Source organism: Myxocyprinus asiaticus, chromosome 48 (assembly GCF_019703515.2).
Source record: "Myxocyprinus asiaticus isolate MX2 ecotype Aquarium Trade chromosome 48, UBuf_Myxa_2, whole genome shotgun sequence".
Taxonomy (NCBI): domain Eukaryota; kingdom Metazoa; phylum Chordata; class Actinopteri; order Cypriniformes; family Catostomidae; genus Myxocyprinus; species Myxocyprinus asiaticus.
In genome coordinates this window covers 203,079-216,167 of record NC_059391.1, presented here as the reverse complement: position 1 = coordinate 216,167, position 13,089 = coordinate 203,079, and the positions used below count along the sequence as shown (strand labels likewise).

Below are 13,089 nucleotides of genomic sequence, written 5' to 3'. Positions count from 1 at the left end.
AATTCCTTGACATGTCTGTGTGTGGTGGCTTGACCCCAGCCTCAGTCCATTCCTTGTGAAGTTCACCCAAATTCTTGAATCAATTTTGGTTGACAATCATAAGGCTGCGGTTCTCTCGGTTGGTTGTGCATCTTTTTCTTCCACACTTTTTCCTTCCTTGGATACAGCACTCTGTGAACAGCCAGCTTCTTTGGCAATGAATGTTTGTGGCTTACCCTCCTTGTGAAGGGTGTCAATGATTGTCTTCTGGACAACTGTCAGATCAGCAGTCTTCCCCATGATTGTGTAGCCTAGTGAACCAAACTGAGAGACCATTTTGAAGGCTCAGGAAACCTTTGCAGGTGTTTTGAGTTGATTAGCAGATTGGCATGTCACCATATTCTAATTTTTTGAGATAGTGAATTGGTGGGTTTTTGTTAAATGTGAGCCAAAATCATCACAATTAAAAGAACCAAAGACTTAAACTACTTCAGTCTGTGTGCATTGAATTTATTTAATACATGAGTTTCACAATTTGAGTTGAATTACTGAAATAAATGAACTTTTCCACGACATTCTAATTTATTGAGATGCACCTGTATATGTGTATGTATGTATGTATATGTATGTATATTTGTATGTATATATATATATGTATATATGTGTGTCTGTTTGATTTTTATTTCCATATATTTACTTATGTTTGACCGCAGGGTTGTTTTTTGGGGGGGCGGGGAGAGGGGGTTGTGGGGTTTAAATGTTGATTTTACATATATGTTTTGCATTTCATTGTTATTGTATGATTTAATAAAAAAATGTTAATTACAAAAAAAAAAAAAAGTGGCGATGGGGCGTTTTATCCCTCACTTGTGGTAAAAGGCCCCTACAGGGTTTATATTGATATAGGGGCCTTTAGCCCCTACAACGGGGGGGACTTTTTACCCCAAATACTATCCTTTCATTTGATGGACAGTTATTGATTTTATATATATATAATCACCTTGAACATACTGAAAATGACAAATAAAGTATTTTGTCTCAAAATAAATGTGATAATTTCCAGGATATTCATTAGCTATGCAAATTTGCAACATTTAAAAATAATAAAAAAATAAAATTCAATATTAGATCAAATCGCCTCAAAATCAACCTTTAGACATAACATGCAATGATCTCATGGATCAAGAATATTTTGCAGTGTATAGTGTCAAACTATAGGAAAGGTGTTTAGGTGTTTTGAAAACCCCATCGCTTCAGAAAACTTTATTTTGCAATCACTACTAGTCTGTTTGCTGTTGCCATTCATTACTCTAAGCGTTTAGCGATTGCTGCTGTCTCTGTTTGGATGATACAGACATTGGCTGGTACCAGAGATTATTTTATTTATTAAGATAACAACCTCCGCAGCTCTACCATAAGAGATAGCAAAACGGTTAATAAAGGTCAACTAGTGTGTTACGACAGTGGACGAATTCAAATTGAAAGTGGTCATCCTGACGCGAACGTTTGGGGAGACCATACAAATGAATGGGGAGAGCCGTAAAATGACACCTACCTGTCGCAAAATTGCCCTTGACTTCTCTTAGAAAATAGAAATTTTGTCATAGTAAACTCCACACATAGTTCATTTCAAAAGGATTGTTTTGTTTAAAACATGTTGAAGATTAGCTGAAAGGCAATTAATTCATTAAATTACGAGCTGTTTCCTCACAAAACTAGGAGCACTATTGGTGAAGACTAGGGAAGTCCTGTGGTAGTTTTTGATGCTATTTAGAGTTTTGGGAGGAAATAAAATCTTTTACCCCGCTGAGCCTTTAGCACCTTTGAACCCTGAATATGTAAATAAAAATATGCGTAGATAAAAGGTGAAACATTTTAAAGACTGTCTTTTTGCAGTGTTTTTATCTGATTATATATAATATTGTAACACTTCAGTTCTTGTAGATTAACAGTGATAGTTATTAGTGAGTTCTGATCATTATTACTGTGTTTGTGTGAAAAGAAATAACATACCAAGACCACTGAACAAATGACCACAAATGTGTAAAGTATGTAAATATTTTGCCTGTAGGACATTTCCCACCCATGCCGCACAGAGCAGCAGTATCCGAGGAGCAGCGGCGTTCCAGTCGGCAGTTTTCCAGAGCTCATAATCCTGAAGCCATCGCCCGGGCTAAAGGTGCTGGAACCGGAGCCAGTACTGGAGGAAAGTCCAACCTTGCAGGACAGATCATTCCTATCTATGGCTTTGCCATCTTACTGTACATCCTCTATATTCTGTTTAAGGTGAGATGTCTGTCTATCATTGTGTTTGAACTGAGCTTGTTGTCTTACATGACATCTGAAAGTGTTTGTTCCTGTCTGCTATAGATCTCATCCAAAGGCAAAACAACCAATCCTCCTGAGAGCCGATTCACTGCTGTCAGATCAGAAAAGAGGAAAATATGTATGTACATATACAGTATATATTCTGTGTACACACAACAGATGCTTTATATTTAAATGCAGTTATATCTGTCTGGTGTTTATTTCCCATGTCTGTTTCAGCTGATTTTGAGTTGGCTCAGCTGCAGGACAGATTGAATGAGACAAAGGACGTGATCCAGAGAATCATTTCAGCAGCCAGTGACTCCTCAGACAGGTGTGACTGTCTCTCTGTCTGTCATGTTTGTATGGGACATGTGTGTTTTCTGTGCCGCTGTTTGTGTTAAAGAGGAGCAGAAATTACTATATATTATATGTTATATGAGTGTATGTGTTGTAGCATGGCAGGTGCTGTAGCTGTAGATGAGGAGCAGAAGTTACTGTACCAGCTGCAGGAGATCACACGCGTCATGCATGAGGGTCAACTCGTGGACACAATCACACCAAACACTGAAGAGCACCACTGCCGACATGAGTGTGCCGGTGAGATACACAGTTTATATATACATATTTACATATTAGTAATTGAGTGTTTCTTCACTATTGGGCACTGTAGAAGTAGTGTTGTTAAAACATTTTTCACACTAGTTTATTTAATTTGTCTGCTAAGAATGTTCAACAGTGTGTGTTCATGCATCACATGAGATTTATGTCATTTACTCATTAAAATTCATTTCCAGCACATTTCAAATTCTGTTTTGTGTTTGATAGAATTCTGTGCTGGAAATGACGTTGATGCAAATGACATCCTAAATACCCACAATTCAATAATATTTTCATGCTTTTTGTGCAAATCAACAAAATTACATCTTGATTGGTTTGACTTTCTACACTCACTTTATAAGGGGCAAAATTGTTTGGTGTGCTGGAAATGATGTCACAACTGTGGGACAGTCTTAATTTTTGAAAAATTTATAGAAATCATTTTCACACAATAAATGTTGAAATGGTTTCTGTTTATTTCACTCTTTGTTTAGATGATAATAGTTTCAAACATGTAATAATTTGTTGTTTTATAATGGATTCTCTGTAACTTTTTACATTAATGTTCCCTTTGTTAAGGGTTTATAAAAGGGTTCATTAAAGACTAATAATTAATTCACAAAAGCATTATAAATATAACCACATTTACCGTGAGGCACGAGCACTATTGGTGAATGTGGAAATGCGGCTGCACGCACAATTGGTTAATCCAATGCCTGTCCCACGAGTGGTAAACAGTCGCTTATGTCTTACGAGAATGCAAACAGGTGCAACAAATTGGGTATGTGTCAGAATATCTGTGCATAAGACCAGGTTGCAATTTGCTGGCCAGGATTTCTCTGCCTCTGTTTATGATATCACCTCTTCTGATTATTTATCTTCAGAGTGGACATGTTTTATCCATGTTTCTAGTCAGACTGAATGCATTTACCATATCCAACAGTAGATGGTGCTATTAAGAAGAGCCCTATTTGGACGTGATTAGTTCCCAGGGCAAAAGTCTTGACGGTTATTGCTGCGGACATGACTGTAATGTTTACTTTCGATTCGCACAGGATAAGATATGTCTGTATGGGTTCCCAGAGATGGGTTCGTAAACTCATTTGACATGCATTTACACACTGACCCAACACGTACAGTTGAAGTCAGAAGTTTAAATACATCTTAGCCAAATACGTTTAAACTCAAGTTTTTCACAATTCCTGACATTTAATCGTAGAAAACTTAGGCCACTTAGGATCACTACTTTATTTTAAGAATGTGAAATGTCAGAATAATAGTAGAGAGAATTATTTATTTCAGCTTGTATTTCTTTCATCATATTCCCAGTGGCTGAAGTTTACATACAAAACAAACAAATTGTTTAACTTGGGACAAACATTTTAGGTAGCCTTCCACATGCTTCTCACAATAAGTTGTTGGAATTTTGGCCCATTCCTCCAGACAGAACTGGTGTAACTGAGTCAGGTTTGTAGGCCTCCTTGCTCGCACATGCTTTTTCAGTTCTGCCCACAAATTTTCTATCAGATTGAGGTCAGGGCTTTGTGATAGCCCTACAAACCTTGACTTTGTTGACCTTAAGCCATTTTGCCACAACTTTGGCGATATGCTTTGGGTCATTGTCCATTTGGATGACCCATTTGCGACCGAGCTTTAACTTCCTGGCTGATGTTTTGAGATGTTGCTTCAATATATCCACATAAGTTTCCTTCTTCATGATGCCATCTATTTTGTGAAGTGCACCAGTCCCTCCTGCATCAAAGCACCCCCACAACATGATCCTGTCACCCCCATGCTTCACAGTTGGGATGGTGTTCTTCGGCTTGCAAGCCTCACCCTTTTTCCTCCAAACATAACAATGGTCATTATGGCCAAACAGTTCAATTTTTGTTTCATTGGACCAGAGGACATTTCTCCAAAAAATAAAATCTTTGTCCCCATGTGCATTTACAAACTGTAGTCTGGCTTTTTTATGGCAGTGGCTTCTTCCTTGCTGAGCAGCCTTTCAGGTTATGTGGATATAGGACTTGTTTTACTATGGATATAGATACTTGTCTGCCTGTTTCCTCCAGCATCTTCACATGGTCCTTTACTGTTGTTCTGGGATTGATTTGCACTTTTCGCACCAATCTACGTTCATCTCTAGGAGACAGAATGCATCTCCTTCCTGAGCGGTATGATGGCTGCGTGGTCTCATGGTGCTTATATTTGCGTACTATTGTTTGTACAGATGAACGTGGTACCTTCAGACATTTGGAAATTGCTCCTGAGGATGAACCAGACTTGTAGAGGTCCACAATTTTTTTTCTGAGGTCTTGGCTGATTTCTTTTGATTTTCCCATGATGTCAAGCAAAGAGGCACTAAGTTTGAAGGTAGGCCTTAAAATACATCCACAGGTACACCTCCAATTCAGTACACCTCCTATCAGAAGCTAATTGTCTAATTGTCTAAAGGCTTGACATCATTTTCTGGAATTTTCCAAGCTGCTTAAAGGCACAGTTAACTTATTGTATGTAAACCTCTGACCCACTGGAATTGTGATGTAGTCAGTTAAAAGTGAAACAATTTGTCTGTAAACAATTATTGGAAAAATTACTCATGTCATGCACAAAGTAGGTGTCCTAAATTATTGCCAAAACTATAGTTTGCTAATATTAAATCTGTGGAGTGATTAAAAAATGAGTTTTGTAAACTGTATGTAAACTTCTGACTTCAACTGTAAAGTTGATTGATTATCAAGAAATATTCATCATGAACATATGCTGTAGCCTATCTGGGATTATTAAAAGAAATTGTTGGAATACCTGAAATACCTAAATACAATTTAGCTAGTGACATTAGCGAGCCTGTAATCCTGTATTATACTAATTAATTAAAAATATGGACAATCCTTTCAAATTATTTAATTTTTATATGACCCTCCGGAAAATATGGCTGCAGTGTCTGAACAACAGTTAAAAACACATCTTCTCCCCTTTACTCTGTTCAAATAACAATATTACATGTTTGTATACTAATTTCCCTAATCAAAAGAAAACATCCGGGTGTGTTTCTCTTTTACATGGGTAAAGAAATACTTAATTGCATGTAACGCTTGAGGAAAAACGTGCATCCGTCCATATGCAACAGCCAGCGTTATCTTAAGTTCTTTTTTTCTGGTATCTTCTCACATGACCTACATCTTCAGACACACTGAGAACTTTAGAAACAACAATAATTAAAGCCAAGGGCTCATAGAAAGTTTAGATTCACAAAATTCTAACCTTCACCTGCCGTTTTATCCACCTTATTTTTCAGTTAAACTAGGGCACCGCCATTATCAACCTTGAATGTGGACCACTTCTGGTATAAGCCACTTCCAGCTATACAAAAATACTACATTATTCTGCTCTATATTACAGGCTGGCAATTAATGTTGACATATTATTATCATTAATTACGATTTTCATAAACTCATTGGTTTTGAGCGCATGTAGTTTTACCGTTTATTGCATTTTGCCATCGTTTTATCACACACTGTTGCACTGGCAGAATGAATGAAATCAGGCGCTGACATGGACAGTCCTGGGCACCATCTGACACGCCTCCACAAACATTACACAACCACAGAGAGCAGAAAGCTGCTAGGAAATGCTGCTTCAACTTTCTTTGCACCAAAACTGCATCTTGTTTCATCTTGGCAAAATAATAAACACATTTTACTCTCCGTTTGTCACGCCTCCATCAGGCTCTCCAACTCCTTCCACGATTTGACTTCTGATCATCCACACCTGCAAACAATCACATAGTTAATCAAGGACTGCATATATACTCCCCTCTTTCGTTCAGTCATTGTCAAGTCTCAACAAAGACTACTACTGAACGCGCTGCTACTCTGAAGTTTTTTTTTTTTTTTTTTTTTTTGTCTTTCTTCAGTGAGAGTATTCGATTCTCTACATTATCATTGTGTCATCTGTTTGCTTAATACCACTGTGTTGTTCACATTTTTTGGAGAAACTTTTTGGCCATAAAGACCATTGTTATGTTTGGAGGAAAAAGGGTGAGGCTTGCAAGCCGAAGAACACAATCCCAACTGTGAAGCACGGGGGTGGCCAGATCATGTTGTGGGGGTGCTTTGCTGCAGGAGGGACTGGTGCACTTCACAAAATAGATGGCATCATGAGGAAGGAAACGTATGTGGATATATTGAAGCAACATCTCAAAACATCAGCCAGGAAGTTAAAGCTCGGTCGCAAATGGGTCATCCAAGTGGACAATGACCCCAAGCATATCTCCAAAGTTGTGGCAAAATGGCTTAAGGTCAACAAAGTCAAAGTTTGTAGGGCTATCACAAAGCCCTGACCTCAATCTGATTGAAAATTTCTGGGCAGAACTGAAAAAGCGTGTGCGAGCAAGGAGGCCTACAAACCTGACTCAGTTACACCAGTTCTGTCTGAAGGAATGGGCCAAAATTCCAGCAACTTATTGTGAGAAGCATGTGGAAGGCTACCCAAAATGTTTGTCCCAAGTTAAACAATTTGAAGGCAATGCTACCAAATACTAACAAAGTGTATGTAAACTTCAGCCACTGGGAATATGATGAAATAAATACAAGCTGAAATAAATAATTCTCTCTACTATTATTCTGACATTTCACATTCTTAAAATAAAGTAGTGATCCTAAGTGGCCTAAGTTTTCTACGATAAAATGTCAGGAATTGTGAAAAACTGAGTTTAAACGTATTTGGCTAAGATGTATTTAAACTTCTGACTTCAACTGTACGTGTTGGGTCAGTGTGTAAATGCATGTCAAATGAGTTTACGAACCCATCTCTGGGAACCTAAACAGACATATCTTATCCTGTGCGAATCGAAAGTAAACATTACAGTCATGTCCGCAGCAATAACCGTCAGACTTTTGCCCTGGGAACTAATCACGTCCAAATAGGGCTTTTCTTAATAGCACCATCTACTGTTGGATATGGTAAATGCATTCAGTCTGACTAGAAACATGGATAAAACGTGTCCACTCCGGAGATAAATAATCGGAAGAGGTGATATCATAAGCAGAGGCAGAGAAATCATGAGGAAGGAAACTTATGTGGATATATTGAAGCAACACCTCAAGACATCAGCTAGGAAGTTAAAGCTCAGTCGCAAATGGGTCATCCAAATGGACAATGACCCCAAGCATACCTCCAAAGTTGTGGCAAAATGGCTTGAGTTCAACAAAGTCAAGGTTTGGATGTGCGGTGACACCATGCGAGAAGCAGATATGTGAAACACGAGCTCTGTGCACTTTGCTGTTTTTTTTTATTATTTTCATGTTATAACCGGTGAGATTCGATACACCCAGTTACATATTTGTTCTTTGAGGTAAACATGGCAAAGAAGTCAAAATCCTCTGGCTCTGGAGACATTAAAAAACACTTACGTGCTCAAGATGAAACCTCTGGTGGCCCTGCGAGCCGGGGACTTGATTTGGACGGCACGTCGGGAGATGAAATTCAGCGTCAACTGTCCAACTCAGTGATGCTGATGAAGGTTGTTGCTGACTTGGAGGATCTCACTGTAATACGTTGATTACGGTGATGGAAGCAAAGTTATCTGAGTTGGCTACAAGAGTGACAGAAGTTGAGAAACGGATGATTATCTGGAATCATCCGAAAGGGAATTATCCGTTAATCTGCCCGCGACCAAAATAGTCGTGAAAAAAGTCTTGGAAAAACTGGAAGATTTGGAAAATAGGAGCCGAAGGAATAACATATGAATTGTTGGAATTCCTGAGCATGAAGAAGGCAGAGATATGGTGAAATTCCTGGACGAGCTCTTCCCGAGTCTGCTTGACATAACAGGCCATAAACTGGAAATCGAGCGAGCTCACAGAGTCCCAGCTTGAGATCTGCTGAGGGAGGCAGGCCCCGATCAATTCTGGCCAAATTTCTGAGATCATCCGATAAAGAGTGTTGCACGAGGCGAGGAGCAAAGGAAAGCTTTCTTGGAAGAATCACAATATTTTCTTGTTCCCGGACTTTGCGAATGCGACGAGAGAAAAACGATCGGTTCAAGGAATGTAAGAAACTCTTACATCAATGAAAGATCGCTTTTGCACTGATGTTTCCGGCCAAACTGAGAATAGAAACAAAGGATGGTCGCAGGGTATTTACGTGTCTTTTATAAAAACAATGGGTGAGTAAGCCATTTGGGGTTTTTCATGTAGCTCCAGAGTGGATTAACTTGCTGTACTTACTCTGGCTGTCCGAGGAAGCTGGGCGCCAGAGTAAGTACAGCGAGTTACAGCCTAGCGGCTGGAGTTTGTTTTGTGGCATGACTCCTTCAAGAAACTTTTGCATGGACAGATTATCACTTTTACACTGATGTTCCCAGCCAGATTGAGAATGGATACTAAGAATGACTGCAAAATATCTTCATGCCTACAAAAGGATGTCTTTTATAAAGTTGACGGACTGAGTAAGTCATGGTGTATTTTTTAATACACACTTGATCATTCGAGGAACCGTTTTTTTTTTTTTTTTTTTTTGCTGGTTCCACCTAGTGGCTGGAAATTGTTTTGTGGAATAACACTGCTTCGGTACAGTTATGGATGAATCTGTTCTTTCTTTGTGCTTATGCCTCCTGTTGGCTGGAGTTTGTTTTTGTGGAGTATTTTCGCAGGACATTGGAATGATTACATCATCTGCTGCACTCATAACAGCTGGCTCACTGAACAATTGTTTGTCTCGAGGAAACTGAACGGCTTTATATCAGCTGGAGTTTGTTTTGTGGAGGAACACACCTTCAAGACAGTTCTGTGAATGAATCTACATGTTCTTTCTGTTCATTCTGCCTATTGGCTGGGGTCTGTTTTTACAAAGTATTTTCTGTTATGTAATTTTGCCTCACAAAATTTGTGCAGAAGCACAGATGTTGCAGGTGTTCTCGCATGCGTACATGGACTTGGGAGTTTAGAGGGATTGATGCCAGTTTGCGCTGTCGTGTGTGGGGTTAATGCACATGTTTTTCTTTTTTCTGTTTGTTTTGTTCGGGGGAAGTTCGGGGTTTGATAGTTGCAATAATGTTTTAATGTGGTCTGTATAATCTTGTTTTTGACACACATATTTTCTATTATATCAAAATGTCAGAAGTTATTATGAGTAGGTTATCTTTATCCACATGGAATGTGAATGGGTTGGGGCACCCCATAAAAAGAAGGAAAGTTATTTATTTTCTTATGCATAAAAAATATGATATAGTGTTTCTTCAAGAAACGCATCTTTCCCCGCAGGAAACTGAAAAAATTGGGAAGATGTGGGGTGGACATGTTTTCTTTAGCGCTGGCTCAAGTAAGAGCAGGGGGGTCATTATACTGATAAATAAACATCTACAATTCAAATTTCTCAAACAGATTAAAGTTAAAATAGGAAGAGTCATTATTGTTTTAGCAGAAATTCATGGGCAAAGGTTGATTTTGGCTAATATTTACGCACCTAACGCTGATGATCAGGGCTTTTTTATAGATCTTGAAGGGATGTTACAAGCCCCTGGCACCCCTCATGATATAATATTGGGAGGAGATTTTAATCTATTGATGGACTCAGTCCTTGATCATAGTGAAGCAAAAGTGTGTAAGCCCCCTAGAGCAACAGTGACGCTTCACAGGATGTGTAAAAATCTTGGTCTGGAGACTTTTGAACCCATCTAGTAGGGACTATACATTTTTTTCATCAGTCCATAAGATTTATTCAAGAATAGATTTTTTTAAATATATCTTAAGTCCCTCATTTCATCTGTTGTGGATTGCTCAATGGGAAACATCTTAGTCTCAGATCACACCCTGATGAGTTTAGAGATGTTGCCACATACGGAGAAAAATAAATCATACAGCTGGTGCTTTAATGTATCCCTTTTGCAAAATCCTGATTTCCAACAAATGTTAAAGGCTGAAATCAATGTTTATATGGAGACCAGTTGGTCCTCAGTATCCTCTGTGGGCGTGGCTTGGGAGGAATTTAAGGTGGTCCTTAGGGGTAGGATCATACAGTATGCCTCATTCACCAAAAAATCCAAAGCATGAGAACTCGTGGAGTTGGAAGAGAATATTAAAAGTGCAGAGGCAGAGCTGAAGCGCCGAATGTCATCAATGGCCTCAGAGAATTGACCCCTTTGAAATACAGATATAATACTATTTTGTCACGGAAAGTGGAGTTTTGGTTATTCAGGGCAAGACAGTCATACTTTGAGTTGGGAGACAAAGCAGGGAAGCTTTTGGCTAGATATATAAAGCAGAGAGTCTTTTTCTACCATTCCCTCAGTGAAATCTGCTGGTGGTGATATTTTTACCTCAGCCATTAATATTAATAATGCCTTTAAAGTGTTCTATCTTGATCTTTATAGTTCCACATCTTTGTCTACTGATGAAGATATTAGAAACTTTGTGGAACCATTAGAACTCCCTAAATTGACAGCTGAGCAAAAAAATTATCTTGAATATGAGATAATCTTGGAGGAGCTTGATGAGGTAATTAAGGCCCTGCCTACAGGCAAGGCTCCGGGGCCAGATGGCTTTGCCGTGGAATTTTTTAGATCTTATACTACAGAACTGGCTCCACTTTTGTTAGACATTTATACGGAATCATTAAAGAATGGAAAGCTTCCACCAACCATGACACAAGCCCGGATCAGTCTGATTCTTAAAAAGGGTTAGGTTTAGGATTAAGTAAAGTTATGACATCTCTTATACATATAGATCAGGTGGGGTTTATTCTTGGTCGCAGCTCTTCTGACAACATTAGGCATCTCATTAATATCATGTGGTCAGTGGCGAATGCTCAGACTCTGGTCGCTGCCATCTCACTTGATGCCGAAAAGGCGTTTGATATGGTAGAATGGGATTATCTTTTTAAGATGCTGGAAATATATGGGTTTGGAAATACTTTTATTGGATGGATTAAGTTACTTTATAGACACCCTGTAGCGGCGGTATAAACAAATGGTTTAATTTCAGATTATTTTACTCTGAATAGGGGCACCCGGCAGGTTTGCCCTCTTTCCCCATTATTGTTCTGTCTTGCCCTGGAACCATTAGCAGCCGCGATAAGAAAGGAGGATGATTTTCCAGGGGTGGTGGAATGGCGCATAAGCTTTTACTTTACGCAGATTATATTTTATTATTCGTCTCCGACCCCACTAGATCTATGCCTTGCCTCCACAGAATTATTAATTCCTTTTCTAAATTTTCGGGATACAGAGTTAATTGGTCTAAATCCGAAGCTTTGGCTCTGACAGTGTACTGCCCAGTAACGGCTTTTCAACCGGGCGCCTTTCAATGGCCCAAACAGGGCATTAAGTATTTGGGCATTTTATTCCCAGCAAAATTATGTGATTTAGTCAGAGTTAATTTTGACACTTTAATAAAAAAGTTTTCGAGTGATGTGAGTAGGTGGGCTTCATTACATTTATCGATTATTGGAAAGGTTAATGTTATTAAAATGAATTGTATTCCAAAATTTAACTTCCTACTACAATCTCTCCCTGTAGATGTCCCCCTCTCTTATTTCAAGCAATTTGATAGTATAGCGAAGTCCTTCATTTGAAATGGAAAGCATCCCAGGTTACATTTCAACAAGTTACATAGACCGATTGACAAAGGGTGGTCTAGGGCATATTATTATGCATTCGGTCTCAGACATTTAGCTCATTGGTCACTTCCACCTGAGAGAGCCCCTCCCTGGTTTGGAATTTAACAGAAAGTTATTCCCCCTATTTTACTATTACAAAGCCTTTCTATTAAACTAATTGGAGAAGTTAAGTCGCACCCCGTTATCTCGCATCTGCACGTGGTATGGTCAAAAGTGTCCAGAGTGTTCAATTCAGACATTTATTTAAAAGTTGCCTCGAGCATATGGCTAAACCCAAAGTTACATATTGGTGAGTCCCCTTTCTGCTGGTCGGAGTGGATTGTGAGGGGTGTTAATACACTCTGTGACCTTTATGAAAGTAGTGGGTTGAGATCGTTTGAAAATTTGGTCCAACATTTCAGGATTCCTTGATCTCAGTTCTTCAGGTACTTACAGCTGCGCCACCTGCTCTGTACTATTTTTGGGAGTAGCATACACCCCCCCTAAAAGGGCAGATACTCTAGGAGTGGTGATAACTGCTTTTGGAAAAGGTCATGAGGCATCAGTGTATTACTCCCTGTTAATTCAGAGTCTGGGGGATGGAGC

At 39.0% G+C, this 13,089-nt stretch overlaps 1 protein-coding gene across 2 annotated transcripts in view; it reads left to right on the top strand.

Annotated features, from left to right (window-relative positions):
• Positions 1 to 13,089, top strand: part of LOC127437528 (protein RIC-3-like) — a 30,682-nt gene that overhangs the window by 12,830 nt on the left and 4,763 nt on the right. For both annotated transcript variants that reach the window (XM_051692513.1, XM_051692512.1), the window contains exons 2-5: positions 2,051 to 2,265; positions 2,350 to 2,425; positions 2,527 to 2,620; positions 2,744 to 2,886. In XM_051692513.1, the coding sequence (XP_051548473.1) occupies positions 2,051 to 2,265; positions 2,350 to 2,425; positions 2,527 to 2,620; positions 2,744 to 2,886 (528 nt within the window). The remainder of the gene's footprint in view (positions 1 to 2,050; positions 2,266 to 2,349; positions 2,426 to 2,526; positions 2,621 to 2,743; positions 2,887 to 13,089) is intronic.